The sequence below is a fragment of the Taudactylus pleione genome, unplaced genomic scaffold (genome assembly GCF_031769625.1).
Source record: "Taudactylus pleione unplaced genomic scaffold, aTauple2 ptg000043l, whole genome shotgun sequence".
Classification (NCBI taxonomy): Eukaryota; Metazoa; Chordata; class Amphibia; order Anura; family Myobatrachidae; genus Taudactylus; species Taudactylus pleione.
The window spans coordinates 14,641,995-14,666,871 of NW_028284445.1; the positions used below are offsets into that span (position 1 = coordinate 14,641,995).

The following is a 24,877-nucleotide window of genomic DNA, read 5'->3' on the forward strand; positions in this document are numbered from 1 at the left end:
TCCGGACCCTTTTACCTTACGACCGTGCGGCCGCAATGACCGACTCTGAATGAGGTCCTATATGTGCTGAATTCTAAAGACATTGACACTGAGGGGTAATTTTACTAAGATTCGAGTTTGATCGAGTTTGTTTTTTTTTCAAACTCGATTTGCATCGCCGAAACTCCTTGTGATTTTCTTGCTTTTAAACTCGCAAATTTACTAAGAAGTGAGTTTAGTTGAAAGTGAGTTTTCCGATGGTGAAGTAGATCGAGATTTCTCCCTCGAGTAGCAAGTTTAGATGAGATTACTCACCCGAGATTACAGTGTTTTCTCTCTGCAAAACTCTGTCGAGCGGCCGCTCATTGGCTGGTTACACGTGGGTCCCAACCAATGAGCGGCTGCTACATGTAAAGTGGCCGCTGATTGGCTAGTGGCCCATGGGAAATAACAGATGATTACGGTCACAAAATATGCTTGCACCTGTCCTCATGGATCGTGTAACACGTTTTCTTATTTTGCCAAGTACGGGGATGTTACGGATAGCGGCACCAGGATGGAGGTGAGTATGGGATCTTTTTTACAGGTACACTCATGGAATCTACATGGGACAAAGGGACAGACCAGTTGGCACAGGCAAGTATGTGTGAGTGGGATAGGTGTATGTAATAAAGTTTTACTGTATACGGTGTGTGTGTGTGTGTACTTAGATTTTGTAACTATTTATTTTACAGTCGGGGTACGGGTGCCGACCGCCTGCTAGCACTTGTAGTTCCACAAGTGCCAAAGGGCAGGCATGCTTGCATTTGTAGTTCCACTGTAAAATACAATAGTTTTCAACTATTTTACACATTATTACCCCCATACCCACAGCCCAGGAGTGCAGGAAAAAACCCCGGGCTTCAGACCAAACCTGGGGTTTGTGGAGAGGGGGAACCCTTTTTGGGGGGGTCCCTACCTCCCCTGAGATCCCAAGCTTGGGCTGACCAGCTTGTGGTGTTAATGCTTTGGCCATGGAGACCCAGAGATAGGGTCTCCTGGCTGTGGAATTACACCCAGGTCGGTTTGGGTCCGGTGCTGGTTTTAAATATAGGGGGACCCCTACGCATTTCCCCCCTATATTTAAAACAGCACTGGCCCTGCAGCCAGGTGCTGGTTTCTAAATTATGGTGGAACCCTACTCATTTTGTTTCCCGTAACTTTTGGAACCAGGACTGGCTGGTTATGTCTTTTGGGGAGGGACCCTACATAATTGTTTTTATATAAACACTTTACATTAAGTACACATGCAATTTCTCTGCAAGTTTGCTCTAATCTCACCAGACATTTGTGATCTCACCCAAGTTTTACGAGTGAGAATAAAGAAATCTCTCCCAAACTCATGCCTAAACTCACCGAGATCGTCATCTCGACCAAACTTGTATCTTAGTAAATTTACCCCTGAGGGGTATATTTACTAGAGTGTGGGTTTTTAGAAGTGGAGATGTTGCCAACCAATCAGATTTTAGCTATTATCTTCTAGAAGGTGCTAGATAAATGTTAAGTAGAATCCGATTGGTTACTAAGTGCAACAACTCCAGTTCTAAAAACCTGCACTTTAGTAAATATACCCGAGTGTAAAGATAACATGAAATCACACTGTAATCTTCTATATGAGACATTGTCTGCCAAGCCTAATGCTTCACCCCCTATATTTTTTTTATTATGTCCTAATAATTTGCCTATACATTTCTACAACATGCTTTGTTTATGTTTAGTATTTAAAGCTGGGGCAGATAGCATTTATCTTGTAAATTTCAGAAAATGCTAACTAAAATTTGCTATGCCAATACCTACACCTCCCTCTATTTTAAAAGTTATAGTAAATCTACCCCAATAGTCTAAAAATATTGAAATACTTAACTAGCATCTTCAGTGGTTCCAAACCAATAACACAGATATAAAATCATTTTAATTTTACTTTTTTTTTTGTGGTGGGAGTAATAATGATCAATGAACATTATATTCAGAACGTGTAACATGAATGCAAATACTAATGTCTATTGCACTGGTTCTCAAACTCGGGTCTCAGGACCGCAAACAGTACATGTTTTCCAGGTCTCCCTCACAGAATCACAAGTGAAATAAATAGCTCCATCTGTGGATCTTTTAAAATGTGTCAGTGAGTAATTACTACACCTGTGCACCTGCTGAGTGACCTGCAAAGCGTGACCTGTGTGGGGTCCTGAGGACCGAGTTTGAGAACCACTGGTCTATAGTGTTTATTTATAATATTCTAAGAATCGTGTTTTGATGCCCTTTAATATAGCTTTAAGTCTACTGACAGCAGGAAAATTTATATTTTTCGTGTTTCATGTAGATTTCATAAAGTCCTGGGTACTTCGAACTCAGAGCTCGACTCAGACCTGCTCGCTAGATGCGTTCACATGCAGCGAAAGTATGCAAATCCACGATTGCACGGCAAAGCATTAGCACGCCCTCTATGTCTATGTATTTAGACACCCACCAGCCTATCTTAAGACGCCCACTAATGCACGTCATCTCCAGGAAGTGTATGCAACCATCGGTAACATCAATTACATCGTAAGTGAACGCTGCACTTGTGGTTGACCATACCCTATCACAAGCACTGCGAGTGCTTCAGTGTGTAAAACAACCATGTGACGTGTACTATGACGCTGCATCTTAATTATGCACACCTCTGAAATGGCGTTAAGACGCTCAGGTATACCTGCGTTTGCACCACCACTCCCCCGTTTCCATCGGCCATCCCTTGTTACCACCCACAAACGGCTTGTCCTATCACTCAAGCTAGCAAGCTGGCTGTGCGCAGTAAGCGAATGATTCCCGATCGCATGGACTAGTTCGAGCACATGCGCTACAATGCAAACGCATGCGCAGATTGCAAACATCGGCAGGCTGCGTGCGAACGCAGCCTAGCGAGCGGGTCTGAATCGGGCACTCAGTGATTAATTACTAGTAAAGGCTATTGAGGAGACAACACTCAGGTCTCATTATGACAAGTTGAGGCAGATACTTTCAATTTATGCAAAAAAGTAATGCATATAGTGTACCCTGATGTGACGTTAGTTAGAAGTCCTAGTGGTTAAAGTAATGATCTAGGTAATACATTTTAAGGGTTCTATCTATCCTAAGCCCAGAACATGCATTACCTTTTTTAGAATTATGAAATTGCTTCCCAACCAAAAACTATATTTCCCCAAAACATATAACACATTACATGAAGCTAAGAGAGCCACATGGAAAGGGTCATGCAGCCTGGGAGCATAGAGTGAGACTGGAAAGCCTCTTTTATGGGTCTATTCATGATTTTAATTATTGCGGTCTGTTTGGGTCCTGATAATTAACATTCTAACTCGCCGCAATTCAGCATTGCCCTGGCGTGGTGACAGCTGATCTCAAAATCAGCTGTCCCGCGAGCGGTTTCACTGATCCTTTAGGAACAGTGAATCTTTTCACTGCTCCTTTTGGAGCAGTGACGCTAGGGCTCATGTGCGTCCTACAGGTCACACATGCGCACAAGAGCGACGATGTCCGGCGGAAGGAGCAGGACAGGGATGGAAGGATCTGAAAGGATCCCTCTTCGCAACCCTGACCTCCTCCAATAGGGAAGGAGTAGTTTGCAATACACAAGTGGAGCACTCACCATCTGAAGATGGCGAATGCTCCCGCACTCAAGCTCCGAAAATATGTATTTTCGGAGCTTGATGAATTCTCTCCCCATACTAGTGTATGGGGACAGTGGGGCCATTCCACAAGAGGAAGGTAAGTAGGAGATATCTGTGATACTAGTGTATGGGGACAGCGGGCCATTCCACAAGAGGAAGGTAAGTAGGAGATATCTGTGATACTAGTGTATGGGGACAGCGGGCCATTCCACAAGAGGAAGGTAAGTAGGAGTTATCTGTGATACTAGTGTATGGGGACAGTGGGGCCATTCCACAAGAGGAAGGTAAGTAGGAGATATCTATGATACTAGTGTATGGGGACAGTGGGGCCATTCCACAAGAGGAAGGTAAGTAGGAGATATCTGTGATACTAGTGTATGGAGACAGCGGGGCCATTCCACAAGAGGAAGGTAAGTAGGAGATATCTGTGATACTAGTGTATGGAGACAGCGGGCCATTCCACAATAGGAAGGTAAGTAGGAGATATTTGTGATACTAGTGTATGGGGACAGCGGGGCCATTCCACAAGAGGAAGGTAAGTAGGAGTTATCTGTGATACTAGTGTATGGGGACAGTGGGGCCATTCCACAAGAGGAAGGTAAGTAGGAGATATCTATGATACTAGTGTATGGGGACAGTGGGGCCATTCCACAAGAGGAAGGTAAGTAGGAGATATCTGTGATACTAGTGTATGGAGACAGCGGGGCCATTCCACAAGAGGAAGGTAAGTAGGAGATATCTGTGATACTAGTGTATGGAGACAGCGGGCCATTCCACAATAGGAAGGTAAGTAGGAGATATTTGTGATACTAGTGTATGGGGACAGCGGGGCCATTCCACAAGAGGAAGGTAAGTAGGAGATATCTGTGGTATCATCTGCTTTACCTTCTTGATGAATGGCCCGAAAACTTTAATTTTTACAATTGCAGGTAAAAATTTTAATTTTCACCTGCTTTTGTAAAAATTAAGTGATGATGAATAGGCCCCTTAAAGTGTTTAGTTGTTTCATTACTTTTTCCTCTGCGTTAAATTAAGAGGCTACTTTATAGTATTATGCTGCCATATATGGTACTATGTATGGCAGCATATACTACTCTGTAATAAGGGAGAAGGTGTTTACAAAATCTGGGTCTCCGCTAGCTCTTGTCCATGTGCATAACCTGCGCAGACCCACAAAATCGGATATGTACGTAAACCATGGTATCACATTATTATTATTATTATATAACTTGTATTGTACTAGCTTACCTTACTATGAGATGTCCAGCAAATCATCAAAAAATTCAGTCAATGTGTGGCCTGAAGTATAATGAAATTAGGACAATTTGATCTTCACAATACAACATAAAGCTGTGGTAAGGTTTCGCGGGAACCTGACTAGATGGCTTCTTGACAGCTTTCAATGATACGGTATACCTCTGTCATTGTGAGTACATTTCAGGTACATGTCACTAATAGTGTTATAATGTTATGTAAAGAGCCTGCTGCCAGTCATTAAATAAAGTGCTAGTGATAATCAGCATTTATTTTTAGATCGCGTTACTCTTTGTAATCTTCGTCATTGGCATTGTGAAACGATTCTGATTTACCTAAATTAACTATTGTAGTTAGTTCTTGGCAGAAGCACAGATTATTCTAAGATTAAAAATAATATGCAAAACACCTTTAATAAACAATGCTATCAAGGAGGCTGATCTGAAACTTAACAGCGTCGCAACCGGTTTAATGTATCAAACCTGAAACAAAGGATTTGCATGACAGATCTAATTAGGAAAATAAAAGTAAAGTAAAGGGGAATAGTAGCCATACTATTGGTTCCCAAAATAGTAAGGGAAGACAATTACTTGTTGAACTCGCTCTGAGGTCATGGACCCTATTTCCCCACAAGGTTATGTAGCAGTGAAGGTATTTCAGTTCACATGATACTATTTGTTCTAAATAATTAATGGTGTATTTTCTTCTTTTACATAAGTGAAATACAAGGGCTGCTGATGGCTTTATAACAAGGTCAAGGCCATTCTGATGTCAATTGTAGGATCAGTATCCACTAAAGTCTATTTAATGTAGTTGAAGGGTCTATGTACTAAAGCTGGCAATACACCAGACCAACTTTCCTCCAACCATCCAACTTGTCTGTCCAACTAAAATGGTGTCCCACATACCTAACCAACTTTTTCATCAGACCAGCCAACTTTTTCAGGACACCAGGCAACTTCTTTCCAAATTATGATGTCACAGAAGTAGGTGGACAAGTTCTGCCAACTTATGCATGATTTCAATAAAAAAAATTTGTTTAAACCAAAATGGGCAGCATTACTGGAGTGAGAGATGCTGAACAACCCCTTCTCTCAAACTTTCTATTTATTCCCAGTACCCAGCCCATGGTCAGCATTGTGTCTCCCCTGTCTGAGTTCCCAGCCCATAGTTATTATTGTGCCCCCCCTCTCTCCCAGTGCCCAGCCCTTGGTCAGCATTGTGTACCGCATCTCTCCCAGTACTCTACCCATGCCATGTTCAGCATTGTGTACTGCGACCCCCTAGCAGGAACAGCCATATTCTGCCTTATGCTAGGTAACTAAGCTGTATCCCTCCGGTTGTGTTATATCTTCATCTGTAGCGTGGGGGTGCCTGTGTGTGGGTGCCGTGATTCCGGAGGCGCACGATCACTTAGGTGGGGTGCCACGATCACATTTGTGCCACATTTTAGGGGGAGGGATGCTGCGATCATGGGAGCGGGGGAGCCCGCGATCAAACTAGTGAGGCAGCAGGCACTTTACTGCCGTGCAGCAGCAGCACTGCAGGTTTGATCCAGCACCGATCCTCCAGTTCTGCCACTGCTGCTGACAGGCATCTCGGGCTGGCAGGATCAGCCCTGGCAGTGATGGGTATGATGACGGTGAAGAAGTAGACGGATACCGCCAGCCAGTGTCTGCCTACTTATCGTTCAGTTGGGGGGAAAGTAATGTCCTTATATCATTTGCCTTACCTTCTACGTATAAAAAGCACTCTACAGTCCATTTGGTAGGTCATTAGTAAAGTGAGTGTGTGCTTTTACCTGGAATCTTTCCCTAAATTTTTGCATACCCCTCAGGGCACATTTATGTGGTGGTCTCTCCACAGGAATCTCAACCATTGCCATAATTACTACTGCCGAATTAACACTGCTAAATATCCACAGACCTAGCTGCTATGAAAGTGAGGTGGAGCCCAGCGCAACTCATGCCTGGATGACTGTGACTTTCTGCTGCCTTGATATTCAGTTAATGGTCGGAATCCTTAGGAGACCAACCTCCAAAATGCTAAAATGATTCCTGATCAAATGCCTAAACTTGGAAAAAGTTCACTAAAATTGGACAACCCCTTTAAGTAAACATGGCCAACAATTACACATTTTAGGGAACAGGAAGGTTTTCCACCCTATGAGCCTGAAGGGGCAACTGCCTCACTGGGACTAAATTTGTCGTCTTCTGGATCAAAAAAGCTAGAATTGAGAAAATTGTTGCATTTGATGGACCTTTGTGTATTTTTTTCTACCTCCCTTTGTAATACTGGCAAGAACAAGATCCATCAACTGAGGCTAACAACCAGAAAAAAAAAAAACATGGCTGCCACTTCACTTTTATTTTATGGACCGGGCAAGTAAATGTTTCATACCACTACAAAGAAAATTATCTTTTTGAAGAATAATTTACTCTGTGTTAGTGAATAAGACTCCACAACGTGCCTCCGGAGGGATACAATGTGTTATTTATAGATCTCACGAAAGAAAATAGACTTCTAAACTTTTATTCCCATATTTATAGCCATGAGTTATTTCCCAGGCAATGAATGCAAGGGTCATGTTAATAAGGAAAGGGATTTGCAAAAGAAAAAATAAGAGATCTATTTTCCACAAATGTTCTGAATTCCATGCTCTAAAAATATCCCTAGTTACATATATAGATTTACTAGGAGTGGGTGAGTTCAGTGAGAAGAAGGAGAGATGACTTTGGTGGATGAACTCATTTTTTTAATAAACAAAGTAGGTCTCATAATTCAGAAGAGATGCGATTTGTGTTTCTTAAACAACTGGAGAGAACTTATGACATGCACGTAGAGCACACTGCACGCCACTGTACAATCCACTTACTTCTGCATCTGGCTACCTACTTGTGACATAAAGAGTGTCTTTAAAAGCCTACTGTAATTTGTCTGGACATTGGGCAGATTGTCATGGGCCTTAGGAGTACCCGGACAGGTGCATATTGTGCACCAAGGGACTGAGGGAGAGTTTAATGTGTGCTCGTTCATGGAGCATATCTTGTGTGAATTTGCATTTTGCATGCGACATAAGTGAAAATACATTTGGAGGCGTATCCTTTGCACATTGTATAAGCAAGAGTAGGTGCAAGTACTTACTAATGATGATGACTAGGAGTAAGCCAGGTTTGCATGAAGATCACTAGATGCATACAACCTTTGATATGTCTGTGTCTATGCACTTATTGAATACAACCAAATTCAGACAGGTGCAACAGGTTAACAATTTATGACACAACATGCTCCAAGCAGCTTACACTCTGTCTATTTTTTTTTTATTTGATGATGGTAAATAAGTAAAAAAACAAAACAGATGTAGCAGTCCTTTGCTGAGGTGTGTAATGTGTACCCCAGGAATGCGTTCGGCATCCTGGCAATCTTACTTTACCGGCGCCAGAATACTGACGTCGGTCAGAATCCCGGCGCCGGCATCCAGAACACTGGGATGCCGAATGTAAGTAGCGGGTGGGTTGGAGGGTTAGGGTTAGGCACTATGAGGAAGGTTAGGGATAGGCACTAGGGGGGAAGTTAGGTTCAGGCACCAGAGAGGGAGGGTATGGGTTAGTGTAGGGAGAGGGGGAGGGTTAGCATACCGACCACCAAGTGTCGGTGTGTTAACCCTGTCGTGATCCAGGCATCGGGATTCTGACCACCTGGATCTCCTCTGTCCGATTCCGTGCCCCAAGCAAAAATGCAGTGTCTCTTCTCAGGCTCAAATTTTGTTTTTCCTTTTCTGTTCTGATTAAAGCTGTGCTGCCCTCTCATATGCTATGGGTCTGAGTCGCAATGCTGATTTTTATGCAGATGGAGCAATTGTTTGCCATGGCGCATGTATGTAAGCCACACTGCGATTGTCTTGTGGTTCCGCACGCACAGAGGATCCATTCGCAAAGTGAGTGACAGGTAGTCAGCATTTGGGGAAGGTAAGGGGGGGTGACAAACGCAGGCGTTCCTGACCGTTTAAACGCTGTTTCATGGGCATGCATAAATGAGCCATTGCAATCTCCTTCTCAGCATGAGAGCCCTCTGCATGTCATTACAGCTCCAGTGTTTGCGGCTGGTAAGACTTGCTGCATGGCTGACCGATCTGTATCAATGTTCCACATCGTCTGACGGATATGAGAAGGCAGCAGTGGGCGTCCCCATGCCCGGCTGTGCGTTGGAAGGCATTTGCATACTTTAGCAACTGTGATCCCCGAGAGAATGCAGTTGCGATTGCACTAGCATAAATCTCCGAATCAGGCCCTGTATTTTGAGATAATATGCTGCCCTGTAATTTTTCACTAGATCCTGCTCCTTGTGGCAATGTAAGCTACATTCATGCCACCGATGAGATTGGCAGGTCTACTTTTATTTTTAACATATTTTGAGCATTTGTTGATGCTAAGACCAAGATTCTATGATTAAGTAATTGGATTTGTACAAGATACCTGAGCACCTTAGGAAAGCCAACACAATGCTAAATGTTGTAGTAACTTATAATATAGTAACAAAAACAAGGTATTGATAAGGAATATGTATAAACTATGTGTTCTCTTCTTCTCGCAGGTGGAAGAATAACTTATTGGCGGCAGACAAATGTGCACGGTACTCAATACACAACAATATCCTAACTATTAAGGATGTCGCAGAAGAAGATACAGGGACGTATACAGTGGTTCTGCGACTAAAACAATGGAATCTTAAATCAAATCTATCCATGACGCTGAAAGTTAATGGTATGCCTATTTTCATTCCCACTTTCCTAAGTGCTGTCAGCTATACTATTGCTGAATATTGCCCTTGCTCTGTTGATGGATCTATCACCTCTGTTTTATAGTAAAGCCCAAGATTTACGAGAAATCAATATCAGTCCACGAACCACAACCATATTCACTGGGCAGCAGGCAAACTTTGACCTGTACAGTCTATGGCGTTCCATCACCTAGTATTACCTGGAATTGGCAGCCATGCTTGCACTCCAAAGCAAAGTAAGTATATTGTGCCTATATGCCATGTTTCTATAACTAGTGTGTTTATATCCTGTACAAATCACTTACTGACATCCGCCTCATTGGGCTGCACATGCACTTGTTAAAAAAAAGGTCTCAGGTTGAGCTGATGCTTAAAGTATTTTGATATTCAATGTTATGCCTGCAACTAACAACGTTTTCAATATGGGGAATTACTATAATACAGTTGGTAAACTGTTGATTTTGCTATCTATGATGTGTTCTAACACACCTCGCAACAATACGCCACGCAACGTTAGAGGCCTGGTAAGAGTGAGCCTGCAGGTTTCTTGCGACTCAGCTAGCACTGAGATTCTTTTGCACACGAACATATGCCTTAAGCGCAAACGGATGTGACAAACCGCTTCACGAGACTGCGCTGATTCATTTGATATGTGACACTTGTATATCTGTGTGAGGCTGAGTCTGTATATGAACTTATGAAGCACAAAGGAATTTGGTGTGGAAAAAAGCCACGACCGCTCATCGTAGCACTTCCTATACAGATTCAGTCTCAGTGGCACACAGATATACAAGTGTCACATATCAAATGAATCAGTGCAGTCTCATTAAGCAGATTGTCACATCTGTTTTATGTATTTTTCGGGTTGCATATACTTTTTTGGAGGGGGTCATGACATTCAGAGAGATTCCAGCCCTGGGCTGACCAGTTTGGGGCTGGTTAACATTATGGCAGGGGGACTCCGTGCTGTGTGTCTCCCTGCTATAGTGTTATCCTCCAATAGGCAAGTTCAGCCTAGTACTGGTTATAGAAAATAGGGGGAACCCCACACTGTTTTTTCCCCTTATTTTAGAATACCAGACCAAGCTCAGAGGTCTAGGGCAGGTTATTGATTTGGAACCCACACATGATTTTATTCTTTTTATTCTTAAACTTAACTATTTCTACACTTTTAAACATAACAAAGTCTGCACAGATCATAGTGATCTGTGCAGTGTGTTGATGGTTTAGCTTATATTCCACAGTGGTTTCAATAGAAACCACTATGGAATAGGACACACCATGTCGAGTTGTCATTTAAATAACACTGGGGATCGATGGGGGTTTCAGTTTAGAAATGAAAACCGACCTTTATTAAATGCTATCAATTAAACATATAAACTGCCGTCAATTGACAGCGGTTTCCGGTGGTTTCTAAATGACACCAAAACTGCTTCTTAGTAAATTTAGCCATTTGGACCTGATTGGTTGCTTTGGGCAACTTCTCCATTTTATCCCTCTCCAACGCTTGATACTTCTCCCCCCCAAGTCACAAATGAGGTCTCATAAAGGAATATCAAGCCCTAAAGTCCAGACAGAAATTGGACTCTAAAATGTAAAATCTTTCCTGCATATATCATCTTCTGGATTTAATGTATTATGTTCTGGAGAGAAAATATTCCCTTGCTAAAATTCTGATCAAAGCAAAAGCAAAAAAAGCTACCGCACTAGTCCAAATCGATAACCCCCTCAAGATTTAAGGAGATCAACTACCTATTATATAGAGCTAAGGGGTGTGCTACCAACTACCAATTGTCATGACAAAAAAAGCAGAAAGCGGTAGTATAGTGGTGCACCAACCGATTAATGTAAATTAAAATATAACTTTAATTAAATCTTCTTTAAGAAAAAAGAAAAAAGAAAAATTCTGGTCACTTAGTTATCATTATTTTTTCTGATATTTTGTGGATTTTAAACAGAAATTTAAGAAACAAGAAACAGCGTCTTGTCTGTAAATTAAATTAAATTTTACATAGTAACCTCAGGATAAGCCAAACATTGGGTCAATGTAAACATGATAAAAGCTTTAAAAAATTACAATGTAATGAGTAAATCTATTTGTTAAAGGGTGCTTTCACTTTAATTAGGTATTAATTAATGAATTGTGCAAACATTCAGCAGTCTACTTAATATATTATCATTTCCATAATTCACCTGCCCAACACATAGGCAAACGCAGGGGGGGTTCCGTCTCCCTGGAAACCCCCCTCCCCAGCCCACAATAGAAATAGTAATGTAATAGAATTTTACTAGTGCTGAATGTTCTTCTCAGTATCACAAATGAAATAATTAGCACCACCTGTGGATCTTTTAACATGTATCAGTCAGTAATAAATAATCTGTGCACCAACTAGGAGATTTGGAAAACATTCACTATTGGGGATGTGCCGCTATAGAGCCCAATATGTACATATATGTCCAGGGCAGTGCTAGGTTCCTCTGCTGCTCCCCCAGACTCCCGGACTTGTTCTAATACTCTGGAATGGTGCTCACATCTAAAATAAAAACTTTCAGCTCAGGCATGATGGCGCTACTGCTGCATTTAATGGCTTACTGTGATCGCTGGTCCTCTATATGCTGGAATTATGGCACACAATACACTTTGTATGACGCATATTAAAGCTGGTTAAGTGCTAATAATGCCCTCTTCATGGACTGGGCATACTCACTCTAAAATAAAGCATTTGGAAAACCCTCTCTAGAAATCCTGCGTTTGCCACTGCAACAAGTTAACAAGCTATTGAGCAAGGCAGTGAGACTATTCCAGCTGTGATGTGGTGTGTAAGGGAATGGTTTATAGCACAGCAGTGAGGGCAGGTGGCTGTCTGAGGTGCTGAAACTTAACTAACATCTATAGGGAAAATTTCCTACATGAGCTAAGAAAGTATTTCTACCATAAACATCATCAAGCATCATCCCACTATTCATTATTAAGTTCTAATTATCAAAGCTCTGATAGACAGTTTTTGCTAAGTAATAAATAATTAAAACAATCTAAATAAATCAGGCTATTCTGTTGTCAATATTAAATCATCTCTTCTCATCCCATAATTATCATCAAACTTTTTCAAGCACCATGATTTAAGGTTGAATTTATTTATTTATTTTGCTTTATATACTGTATTTTTTAAGCTCCCTAATTATTTTATATAAATGACATGTTCACATGTCAAAAATATTTCTGTACTGAAGCCGTTTCTTACTTGTACTGGATAAATTCATGTGAACATGTTAAGAGCTACAATGGAAAGTTTGCATATATATTTATAAATGTTATTAGTAGCTTTCATACAGAGCATCTGTCATTGTAAATAAGTAGTAAGTGGCACGATCGGAGTCTTCCAATATTTTATACTTTAATACGTCTTTTTTTTATCTCTCTCTGCTGTCTACTGAGACCCTGTACAAATATATTCATTCTTTCAAATTATGTTGTCTAACTTTACAGAGGAATGGAATTAAAATTATTATTTTTATGCTTGTAGCACACATTCACTATTTTAAGTTTTAGAAAAAAAATATATCTGTAGTTTATATGGAGGTAGCAGGGAGGGAAATCCTAAATGTTGGTGCCTTTCTCCTTCTCTTTACAAGCAATAGACATCTATATATGAGTATCATACACTTTAAAATAATAATAATAATAATAATAATAATAATAATAATAATAATAATAATAATAATAATAATAATAATGATTTATTAATTATTAGATCTAACCAGATATTTCAAAAATCCATATTTTGCCCTTTTTTATTGAAAAATATATATACTTTTAAAATGTATATTGTATGTGTCTCACAATATCTTCTGTTTAAGACTGCTGTCCAAATCTAACCTCTTTAAAGATCTATAATCACAAATTAATTTTTAGTAACAAATAATTCCCCCAAGTGTAAATGAAAAAAATGCATCTTTGTCTAGTAACAGAGCAGCGCCATGGAAGGAAACGCATTGAGAGTGTTCATTACTGTGCAAGTGTTTATTATTCGCCGTAGCTGGATCAGGAGGCTCATTCATTACACTGCACGAGTACTATATACAAATGTCATGTAGAACACGCTTGCCCCGGAAAAAGTTTTCCATTCAGCAGTTATAATTATACCCATCTATTGTGCTTGGCTCGCTTTCTAGAAATGGCAGCTGAGGATTTAAAAGCAGAAAAAAATGGCTGAGAACGTAGGGAGTGAACGGAGCGAAGTAGCTCGAAGACAGTGTTAAAGCAAAAAAGGTTGATAACAGTGGCCCAGTCCAGAATAGGCCATGGGAGCCGTCTTATCTCCCTTTGGCAGGAGGTGTTCTCAGCTTCCTGTGCGAAATCTGGAGCGTACTCTGCTTTCCTCTTCTTGTTTGGCTTCCTCCCCTATACAAGACCGTTCCCAGCACTGCTGTTATCTTTACATCTTCAAACATGGCACAATTTACTTCCTTAAAAGCTCTATGTATTCTTAAGGGTCGCGCTGTATCCACCATCTCCTGTAATCCCGCATTAACCCCTGCAGTGAGGAAGAAACCAAGAGGAAGTGCCTTTAGCCCTGCTCAGGTGAATCGGCTTTATGCTGGCTAAGCACAGTCTAGGGACACAAACCTTCTGATAATAGAGAGGAAGTTTTTCGGAATGTTCAGGTTGGAATGCAGAATTAAAGAGTCAGAAGAGTCCTGGCATTAAATAGTTAACGTGAATTTCTGGTGGAAGTGGGGAATTGCTCTAAGAACTTTTGAAAAAATAATTAACAGGGGCTTTCGGCTTCCTGCTACTGTGCGCTGCCAGATTTATGTTCGTCTTCCTCCTCCTCTCCTCCTATTTGGCTTATGATATTAAAATAGACATGATGACTTCTGTTGAAGTCTAGGTCTCCTCATTCATAGCAAAGAGAAAGAAAAACACACGAGTATGGTCAAGGCCAGGCTGTTATGAAGTCAAGGATAAATAATATCTAAACCCAACACCCCCCTTCCCACTTGAAAGTACTATTAACCGAAATAGAGTTTACAGCACGAAAGGAATTGGCTTGGTTGTCCCTGTGTCCTCGTGGATGGAAAGTAATTATGGAAATGATTTTATCACTCTCATGAAAGTATTCCTTCATTTTGCTAGACTAGAATGTAAGTCATGTAAAGTAAAACAAAATAGGTAATAGAAAGGTCCATTGCTGACACTAACACTCTATACTTGTGCTACATAGTACTCATACCATACATCTCATCCATTCAATTACAAAGTATTGGGAGAGCAATTAAAAACATATAACTTTTCAAAGGTTGGCAACTAAGGGGCATATTTAATAACGAATTATATTCTTGTTAGCACTCGTTACGAATTTTAAATGGTGCTCCAACCAATCAGCTCCTGTCATTTTTCAAACACATGACAGGAGTTGATTTGTTGGAGCACCATTTAAGATTCGTAACGAAGTATAACAAGAATATCACTTCTTGATAAATTTAAATATTTATGTTGAGACAGCACCTTTTTGGATGGCTGCTTCACCTGACCAATCAGGTACTAACTGTACTCTCACCTGGCATTTGCATAGTGCTACAAACTCTCACTTCATGGTGTGGAAGGCCTCTGGGCGATCACCACAGTTTTACTGTTGTTAATCCGGCTTAGCTAGTTATTACTTACCGCACTTTGGGCTCTATTTATTAACATTATTTTGACTAAAATAAAGTGAAAAAGGGTGTTTTCACACCCTTTTCACATTATTTTAGTATCACCTATAGTTATTACAGGGCAATTGGAGTAGAATTCGTAAAATTCTACTCCAACCCCTAAGTATCACTTATATTTAGTAAAGCAGATCGCATTTCCCATAACTGTAATGGGAAATGTGATCTGACCAGAGTTACTAAAAATAAAATGTGAAAAAACATCGGGGAAAGCCCTGTGATAATAACGCCACCTGGAGGTGGCGTTATCCATGGTCTCCCCCGGTTACCGGCCTCCTACTCTGCTCTAACGGGGAGAGCAGAGCCGGGAGTCGGTCCCAGTAATCAGCTGTGTGGTCTAAACAGACCACAAGCTGATTACTGTAAAAAAAAGAAAAAAAACATAGTAAAAAAAAAATTTACTTACCTGACTCCAGGGACCAGTGATCGTGCCTCCAGTGATGACTCCCCTCCGGTCAGCTGGTCTCCCATAGTGCATTGCTGCCCGGTCATCAGGTGATCGGGTCCCAGTGCAGTATGGGAGATCACCTGCCGGAAGCATGGAGAACATCACCGGAGGCCTGGATCATGCAGGTAAGTGTAATTAAGGGAGAGGGGGTCGTGGGGGGGGTTGCGGGGGTCCGCGATTGCGGGGGCGGGGCTTAGCGCCGGGGGCAGGGCTTAGCACCGGGGAGGAGGGGGGTAGCAGCGGTGACCGGTCGGCGCATGCGCCGGCACTTAGTCATGGTATTTTTTGTGAAAATACCGTGATAAGGCTCCGAAGGGGATTCGCAGGGACAGAGCTTTATCGCAAGCTCTGTCCCTGCAAGGGATTTGTAATAAATCCCTGTGATATTGCAATGCGAATTCAGTCGTTAATATCACACTACAATCTGCATTCTATATGCGGATTGTAGTAAATAGAGCCCATAGTGTTTCTGTAAACTGCTAAAACTAATCTATTGCAATCACTTCCTGAACATATGCAGTACTTACATTAATTTTAAAATTATTTCTCGATGTAGCCCTTATTTACACCAGTGGTTATCGATTCAGGATTATAACAAAACTAGTGCAATTTAGACTCGTCACACAATCACACAAAAGTTGACCACATATAACTTCACTGTAACATATCTGTAAGAAACATTTTCTGAGCTAAGAATTTATAGTTTTATACCATAAATAGATACATAGTATAGACACATACACAATCTGGGACTAATTACAGTTAAGATGTTCCCTGTATGAAACCCCAGCATACCTTACTATTTGAAAAAACAGGTTTCCTAGAACTGCTGTAAGAATTAGTATCAGACCTCTATGTGAAAGTTGTAGATGTTACTGGATTCTCATGGGATCTGCAATTTTTGACACTATCGAAAATAGATTGTGTTTAGTTGCTGCTGACTAATGATTTGATGTAGCCGTGCTGGAAAGGACAGGTCGTTCCATTCATATGTGAAACCAGTCAAACCAGCCCTTCCTGGTAACTTCATTGTGTTTCCACCTGACTCCCAGTGGAATCATTGGGGGAATTTCCATATAGCTTCCACTTCCACTAATTCCATTACTTCCTACTGATGACCTTGTTTAAGCAATGGGCCATTGAGTTCCTTTTAAACAGCTCAGTATTTGAACAAGGCTCAGCAAAAAATTATTTTTTCACTAAGTGTATATGTGTATATATATATATATATATATATATATATATATATATGTGTGTGTGTGTGTAGTCATACATCAATCCACCAAAGAACTGGCATTACAGGCTTGGATTACATAGTCAAAAACAAATAGGGGACTAAAGCAGGAGACACCAATGCAGTGCAGTTGGCGGATCTAGGAGTACCCTGGGCACAGCAGGGACGGGATCACCTACTCGCCAAAGTGCTCACGTGTCTTACTATTGTGCCCCTCATGTACGTATGGGAAACGCATTTATCATGTGAAGTCCTCATATAATTTTATTAATATGTAATACATTCTCTCCTTTGTCTTGCACAGGTGTGATTTTCATCCAGCCAGTTCTGTTCCTGTAATCGTTGGGAAAAACAGTAGTAGCCATAGCAATAAGATTTACAGTATTACAGAACGCACGCGTATGATCGAGGGAAGGAACAAGGTAAAAAGCCTAAATATTACATATAAACAATATAATGGTCTACTGATGTGTGTTTAGAAGAATATAATCACAGACATACTACACAGACCACAGTTGTTGTTGTCACAGTGAGCGCTGTATTTATTGAATAATTTCCTATTGGTCTGAATATTACAACAAATGTACAAATGTACATGTGTGGCCCAGTGAGATTCTGCACATAGAGTAGCAGTGGAAACAAAGTGCAAACCAATGGGAGAGAGAAGTAGAATTTAATTTATATATGATGAGCACATTGCACATATATTATGCTGCATTTTTTGTCCTCCTTTAACAAATCTCACGGTGAAAGAATAATTTGATATAGATGGTAACCAATGCAATCAAATGATATTTCATATATATATATATATATATATATATATATATCGCATAAAGATATTATATATCGCACAAATTAGCAACAAAAATGATTGTCATTCATTTTGCACCACAGACTTCCTCTGTACAAGGATCAAAAAGTTTATTTTATGAAAGCACTGCCTTATTTCTTTCTGTCCCCACAGTAATACCCCTTTCAGATCAGATATGCCATGTCTGGCCCGTGATTTTGAACATGGGTCCATCCCGGCTGAAACCCGGGTCAGACCCCATTCACACTGCGGTGCCAACCCGGGTTATTCCCGGGTTGGCACCTTTCAAACTGAACCCGTCACTGGTCTTCCATGACCCGGGTCTGCCTGGCGTTAAGTGGATTCTTGGAGATGATCTCCAAGCGCCACTGAAGGCAGTTAATCGGGTGGTAAGCAGCGCGACCCGGGTCAGGGTCATTGTGATCCGGGTCGGACCGTTCACACTACACTGTGACCCAGGATGATCTGTGTCCAACCCTAGGTAGGGTTATTTTTCTTGACCTCTTTCAGACTAAGCAAATCCTGGGTTGTTGTGTGTTCACTTGAAATAACCTAGGATTTTGCTGTTAATCTGGAAGGGGTATTAGTGTAATGGATTCACACTGTATCATCGTCTCCACTCTACTGTATGTTGGCATCAGATAACATGAGCTTTATAGGCGTATTTCATGTTGCCATTAATGTTTCTAATGTCATATCAGAGCTGCCATACGAATGCATACAGTAGGGTAAGATTTACTGAAGTGCAAATTTACAAATGTGGAGGAGTTCCCTGTTACAACCAATCACATTCTGCCTATCATTTATCTGGTACATTATAGAAAATGATAGTTAGAATTTGATTTGTTGCTGTGGGCAATCTCTACTCAGAGGCTGGCTGACACATTTCAGTCTGGGGTGCAAGCACCAAGACTGGCCAATGAGTTGTGACCCATCGTTAAAAAGAGAATTTTTTAAATATAGAACACAACCTGATTTATCAAATAGCTGGAGAAAATGGGCATTTTACCTGGATTTTAATCCTCATCACCCTACAATGCACTAATACAGCTATCATCAGGCATAACCCTGTTAGGGTAGCAATTTTATAGTATTGACAAATACAGGCAATGCAATGACATTGTTCATTTAAATTCAAATAAACTTAAATGTTGTTACAGAATCCAGCATTGTATAGTGTGTATAGTATGCATATGTAGTGTGCATAGTGTATTTATGAGGATCCTATATAAACCTGCTTTAGCATATATTTAGTTGTAGCCTTGTCTGCGGCTTCATACTAATACTCGTATAAGCCCTTCCCCTGGTGTACAAGCGCGCATCGAAATACACAAGGGCTGGAACGCCCATTTTGTGTGGCTGCACTCAAAACCATCCATAGAACCATCAGGACTTTCACCAATCCAATGCTAAGTCAGAGCAAGGACTCCATTGTACACGATTAAGCATCTGAGTTTGAAACCACTCCCATAGCACGCCCATCAGACAAAATAACTTTGTACATCTTCATAGCCACCTCCCAGTAACCACCCAGGAACGCACAATACATTCCAGAGTCCGTGCGGCTCAATCAATCCTGCAGCTGCACAGACAATGTTGTACATATAACACTGTGCACCTTTTTAGGGATGTAGGGGTAAATTTACTAAAGGATGATTTTAATTGATTTCAAATTTATCTAAATTGATGTTGTTTCTGGGGCTAAATCACATGTTTACTAACTGACAATCTTTGATTTGTTTTTTTAAGTGAAAGTTAAATGTGTGATTTATGTGTGATTAATATCGAACTTCAGCATGGTGTGCAACTTATAATTAGCCCCACAGCCTCCCTGCTGATGCTCCATTCCAGATTTAACCTCATATGAGACCAGTCCTGGGACATGTGCCCCTCTGCACCCCAGCTTAGCTCGCCCCTGCCTCCACTCCACCTGCAGTTCAGTATTTTTACCCCGTTCAGTCTTTCACATGGCATAAAAATGCAGATTTTGTAAATATTTGTATACTTTATGAAGGGTATACATTTCCATGCTAGGTTTTATGCATATCTATAAATACAATATAATGTAACAAGTGGGGTTTTAAGGGATGTCTGTGTAAAGGTAGGATTTGGGCAATTACCAGCTTGGGTTTCAACAATGCACATATACAGTAGCTTTAGATATGTAGATTAACAGATAGGGATGTAGTTAGAATCCTGACGCATGGGAAGCCGTCTGATGGAATTACGGCGTCGAAATCCTGACTTAGTACTAAAGATAGGCGTCTAAATACCGACCTATCTTTAACCCGACAGCGTAATCCTGACAGACGGCTTCACGAACGAAGGTAAGTGGAAAGGGTTAGCCGCGTAGGGGAAATTTAGGCTTAGGCACCCCCAGGGGGACTTAGGGTTAGGAATCCACTGGGGAGGGTTTGGGTTAGGCTAGGGGAAGGGGGGCTAGGGTTAGGCACCACCGGGTGGAGGTTAGGGTTAGGCACCACCGGGGTGGAGGTTAGGGTTAGGCACCCCCCGGGAGGGTTAGGTTTAGGGTGTGGGAAGGGGGGTTTAGGTTTAGGCACCCCCCGGGGGGACATAGGCTTAGGCACCACCTCAGGAGTTTTAGGGTTAGGCACCCATAAGGGAGGGTTAGGGTTAGGGGTATAAGCCAGCAGTTCCCAAACTTTCTCAGTTCGAGGCACCCTTAGGATCTCCATATTTTTTCATGGCACCCCTAAGGCAAAATAATTACAGATCAGTCCCGGTTTTTAAGTAGTTGGGTCAAAATAACGTAATAAGTATTTAAAAAAGAAAAACTGTGCTATTCTTACCCATTTCCACCTCTGTCTCTCTCCCTTTGCCCCCTCCGTCTCTCTCCTTTTGCCCCCTCCGTCTCTCTCCCTTTGCCCCCTCCATCTCCCTCCCTTTGCCCCCTCCATGTCTCTTCATTTGCTACCTCCATATCTCTTCATTTGCACCCTCCATGTCTCTTTATTTGCCCCCTCCTTGTCTCTCCATTAGCCCCATTTGCACCCTCCATGTCTCTTTATTTTCCCCCTCCATGTCTCTCCATTAGCCCCATTTGCACCCTCCATGTCTCTTTATTTGCCCCCTCCATGTCTCTCCATTAGCCCCATTTGCCCCCTCCATGTCTCTCAATTGCCCCTCCATGTCTTTCTATGTCCCTATCCATGACTTTCCCATTGCCACCTCCGTGTCTCTCCCTTTGCCCCCCTCCATGTCCTCCCCTTACTTACCTTTAGTTGTGATTGTCAGCGCTGTTCTGCAGCTTCACTCCTCAGATCAGACACTTCGGGCCAACTGTAATAGGGTGAGTGTTTAGAAAAAGTGAGAGTTTAGCAGTAATCTCTCACATTGGTCGAATTTTATCTTCAAAATGGGAAAACATCTTAATGAGACTTTAAATTGTGAGAGTTTTTTGAGTCTGTAAAACATGCACGTTTGCTCTGCTGCTTTGTTCTCGGACTATATGACATTGGCAGAGTTTAAAAAGTGTTAGAAAACTCTCACATTTTCGAAACTCTTCCCCTATTATTACATTTGGCCCTTCCTGCCTGATCTCCCACAATGCACTGCACTGTAGGACCCCATTCAGCAACTGGCAGCCTCAGGATTCACTGCCTCTCCCCCTGCTCATTGCAGCAACCCCCCTCCGCCTCACCGCTCTACTCTGCACTGACAGCCTCTCTCCCACCTGTGCAAAAAAATAAATATTTCACACAAAAAAATACACTGGTTGGCCTCTTTAGGCCAGCGGCCGCCACAACAACCCGATGACAGCGCAGCGGCACCCCAGGGAGCTACGGCACACAGTTTGGGAACCTGTGGTATAAGCTGACCATAGGAAAGTAGATCCCTATCTTCCCCTTGCAATATTGTGGTCTCATCCTTTCATACTGCACAATGCATATTTGCTAAAGAGGCCTTAAGTTTAACCTACAGTGTAAACTTGCAACGGGGACACTTCAAACCTTCACGTACATTATCAGTTAAGTGTAACATCCTCTATTTTAAAGTGTTTTCCTTGTCAATGTTGATAGCAGCTGCTTTATTTATTTATTAGTTTGCACTTTGAATTTTTGACCTTTTTGTTGTTTATTGTGGAACTACAAAAAGCAATATTACACTGATCCAGGCTGAAGTACAGGAAGTGTGTTCTGTTATAACTCACTAATGGAGGCTATACAGGAATGGCGAATATAGTGTTCCAGCAAGATATCCGCTGCGCAATTTCTTGGTGCATATGGATGCACGGAGTGGTATCATTGAAACAGTCAATGACATAAGTGTTGATACTCATAAAATATCCACTTCCACTTTTCTTTAATGACTCACTTCCCACACCCAAAACATTTTATTGTCACGTCTCAAATCTGTATCAATCTTCTAACTTTTAGCACAAGCTATTTTTGGGTCCAGTGAATACGTGACCAGAAGGGTATTGTCTGCAATTCATAGAATGAACATATGTGTTTCCCCTCTGTTCCACATCTGCAGAGTCTAGGGGTCTTAAGGGTCACAATACAAACCTACGAATGTTATGCATATTAAAATGTTCAGAAATATAAAATAAATGGCACATGGTATTCAGGCAAAAGACAGCCTTATTGGCCACAATGTATTTTTATTTAATTTGGAAGGAAATTTCAAATAATAATTACTAAGAAGAAAATGCTTAGATTTGTCAATGAACAATGTGTCAGATTATGATGATTAATTATGGTATAACTTTAAGAGGGCGATTCAATTATTAGCGCCAGCAGCTGTTAGTGCTGGGTGCCTGACGAAGCCATTGAATTGATGCCCTGTTCCAGCAGTCAGTGCCAGCATTTCTGCTTGCCCCCTGGGCACCCTAACCAGGACTTTAGATGGGTTTAGCTTTTTTAGCAGCTAAACCCGGTCTAATTAGGCACAACAAGTATGATAATTATTGGGCAACCAAAGACCGTTAAATTGCAACATTGAGCGCCTATTAATTAATCATCATTATTATTATTTTTTAGCATGATTGGCATAGTGGTTAGCATTACCGCCTCAGAGCCTCACAGCACTAAGGTCATGAGCTTAATTCCTGCCCAAGGCATTATTTGTGTAGAGTTTGCATGTTCTCCTTGTATTTGCCTGAGTTTCCTCTGGGTGCACTTGTGCTCCAAAAATATATTGGTCTGTTAAGTGGCTTCTGACAAACAAATGAACCCTAGTGCGCATGTGTATCCATATGATAGGGTATATCATATCACATACACAGACACTAGAGTTAATTATTTTATTAGGAGCCAATTAACCTATCTGTATATTTTTGGAGTGTGGTAGGAAACTGGAGCACCTGGAGAAAACCCACGCGAGCACAGGGAGAATATACATAAATGACTAATGTGAAAGACTGATATACTGTATTCTTTGTAATGCACTGTGTGATATGTGTGCACTATATAAATAACTGGTAATGGAACTAATTATAATAATTCTTATTATAGTATGCTTAAACATCATAAAAAGAAAGTTCATTATGCATTCATGTCATGAAATACTCTGTGCTGCTGTAAGCATTCTGATGATTGGATACGATATTGAATCCCCCCACCCACTTCGAAAATTGGAATATAAAAAGAATGATGGTCTAACCCCAGTCAAACACACCCTAGGAATGTTAGACTATATTGTTTCATTGTGGATGGGGAACAATTTGAAGACTAATAAATATTTTATGTTTCAGACTGTGGGGATACTTGTTATAGATGATTCCTCTACATCCGGCATTTATACCTGTGTTGCCTCCAATACAATAGGAAGTGAGAAAAGGGAAATACATTTCTATGTAACCGGTAAGCATACCTTCTACTTTCCTCCCAAAATGCTAAGAACATAACATTGGTTTGTCATAGCGGTGTTTAATCCGTTGGTATTTTTTGCTTTTTTTTATAGATTTATTAATTATTTTTTCTTACAAAATTTTGTTCAAAATTTTAAAACTTTTTCTGCCCCCTCCCCTATTCATCCGATACTTTACCAGCCATGATATCAGGGCCGGCATGAGGGCACCACTCCATTGGGAGTGCGGTGCAGCTGGCAGTGCCCCTTTCCGGCTGCTTCACCTCTTCTCTTCCCACAGCGCTGACTTCTCCCACCCCGCAGCCATACTCTGCCACAGTGGCACCTCCATGCCGGGGCGGGCTCCATGGCTGCTGCCTGAGTGGGAGAGTGCACGCTGGCATGGGCAGTGCTCACAGAGCACTAGTAGCAGCAGCATATGGTACAACAGCAGGAGGAGACACCATGCTGCTGCCGGGCACCTGTATGAGGGTAACCTTGTCCGGCACTGGTCACTAGTCCGGCGGTTCCCCTGGTTCTCTATGAGCAGCAGTGTGGTGGGTGACGCCCGGGAGCAGCAATGTCACCCAGTGGAGAAGCCAATCCAGCTATGTGCCCAGACAGGGAAGCTGTATCTAGTCCCTCTCCTGTGCCCGTTATGTGTTACCCCTGTGGTGGCAGAGCCCTGGTCTGTGCTGCAATAAGGGCTGGATTTGCCATCTGGTACTTCTGGCAAATGCCAGAAGCGCCGATGGCCTCAGGGCCGGCTCGAGGAGAGCGTAAGTGTCCCTGCCTTCCACTCCCACCGCCGGATTTATGATATGAGCTCTGGGAGATGGAGGGGGTGGCGGCAGTGATGGGTCGAAGCGCTCTGCTTGGCTGGGAAGAGACGGGGGCGTGCTGTGAGGCCAGGCCCCCGTGACTCACGGCACACTCCCTTGAAACTTAACCACGCCCCCTTCGTGAGCGCACACGCCTAAGGTGGGCGTACTGTCAGTGCTGATCTACAGCCCCAGTCTGTCCCTGGTTGCAATACTCAGTAACCACCTATACTACTATAGCAGTTGCTTATAAACCGGGGAGTGGTGGAGTACCTCCTAGCCTCTCTCCTCTCTCTGCAATCAGCTGTAAGGAGATGCTCAGACGGGTGAGGGATG

The 24,877-nt window shown here is 41.8% G+C and overlaps 1 protein-coding gene across 1 annotated transcript in view; it reads left to right on the plus strand.

Moving 5' to 3' along the window:
* Nucleotides 1–24,877, plus strand: part of FLT1 (fms related receptor tyrosine kinase 1) — a 107,738-nt gene that overhangs the window by 78,552 nt on the left and 4,309 nt on the right. Inside the window, exons 9-12 of the mRNA XM_088460270.1 lie at nucleotides 9,516–9,685; nucleotides 9,787–9,937; nucleotides 17,400–17,517; nucleotides 23,626–23,734. Coding sequence (XP_088316396.1) covers nucleotides 9,516–9,685; nucleotides 9,787–9,937; nucleotides 17,400–17,517; nucleotides 23,626–23,734 — 548 coding nt within the window. The remainder of the gene's footprint in view (nucleotides 1–9,515; nucleotides 9,686–9,786; nucleotides 9,938–17,399; nucleotides 17,518–23,625; nucleotides 23,735–24,877) is intronic.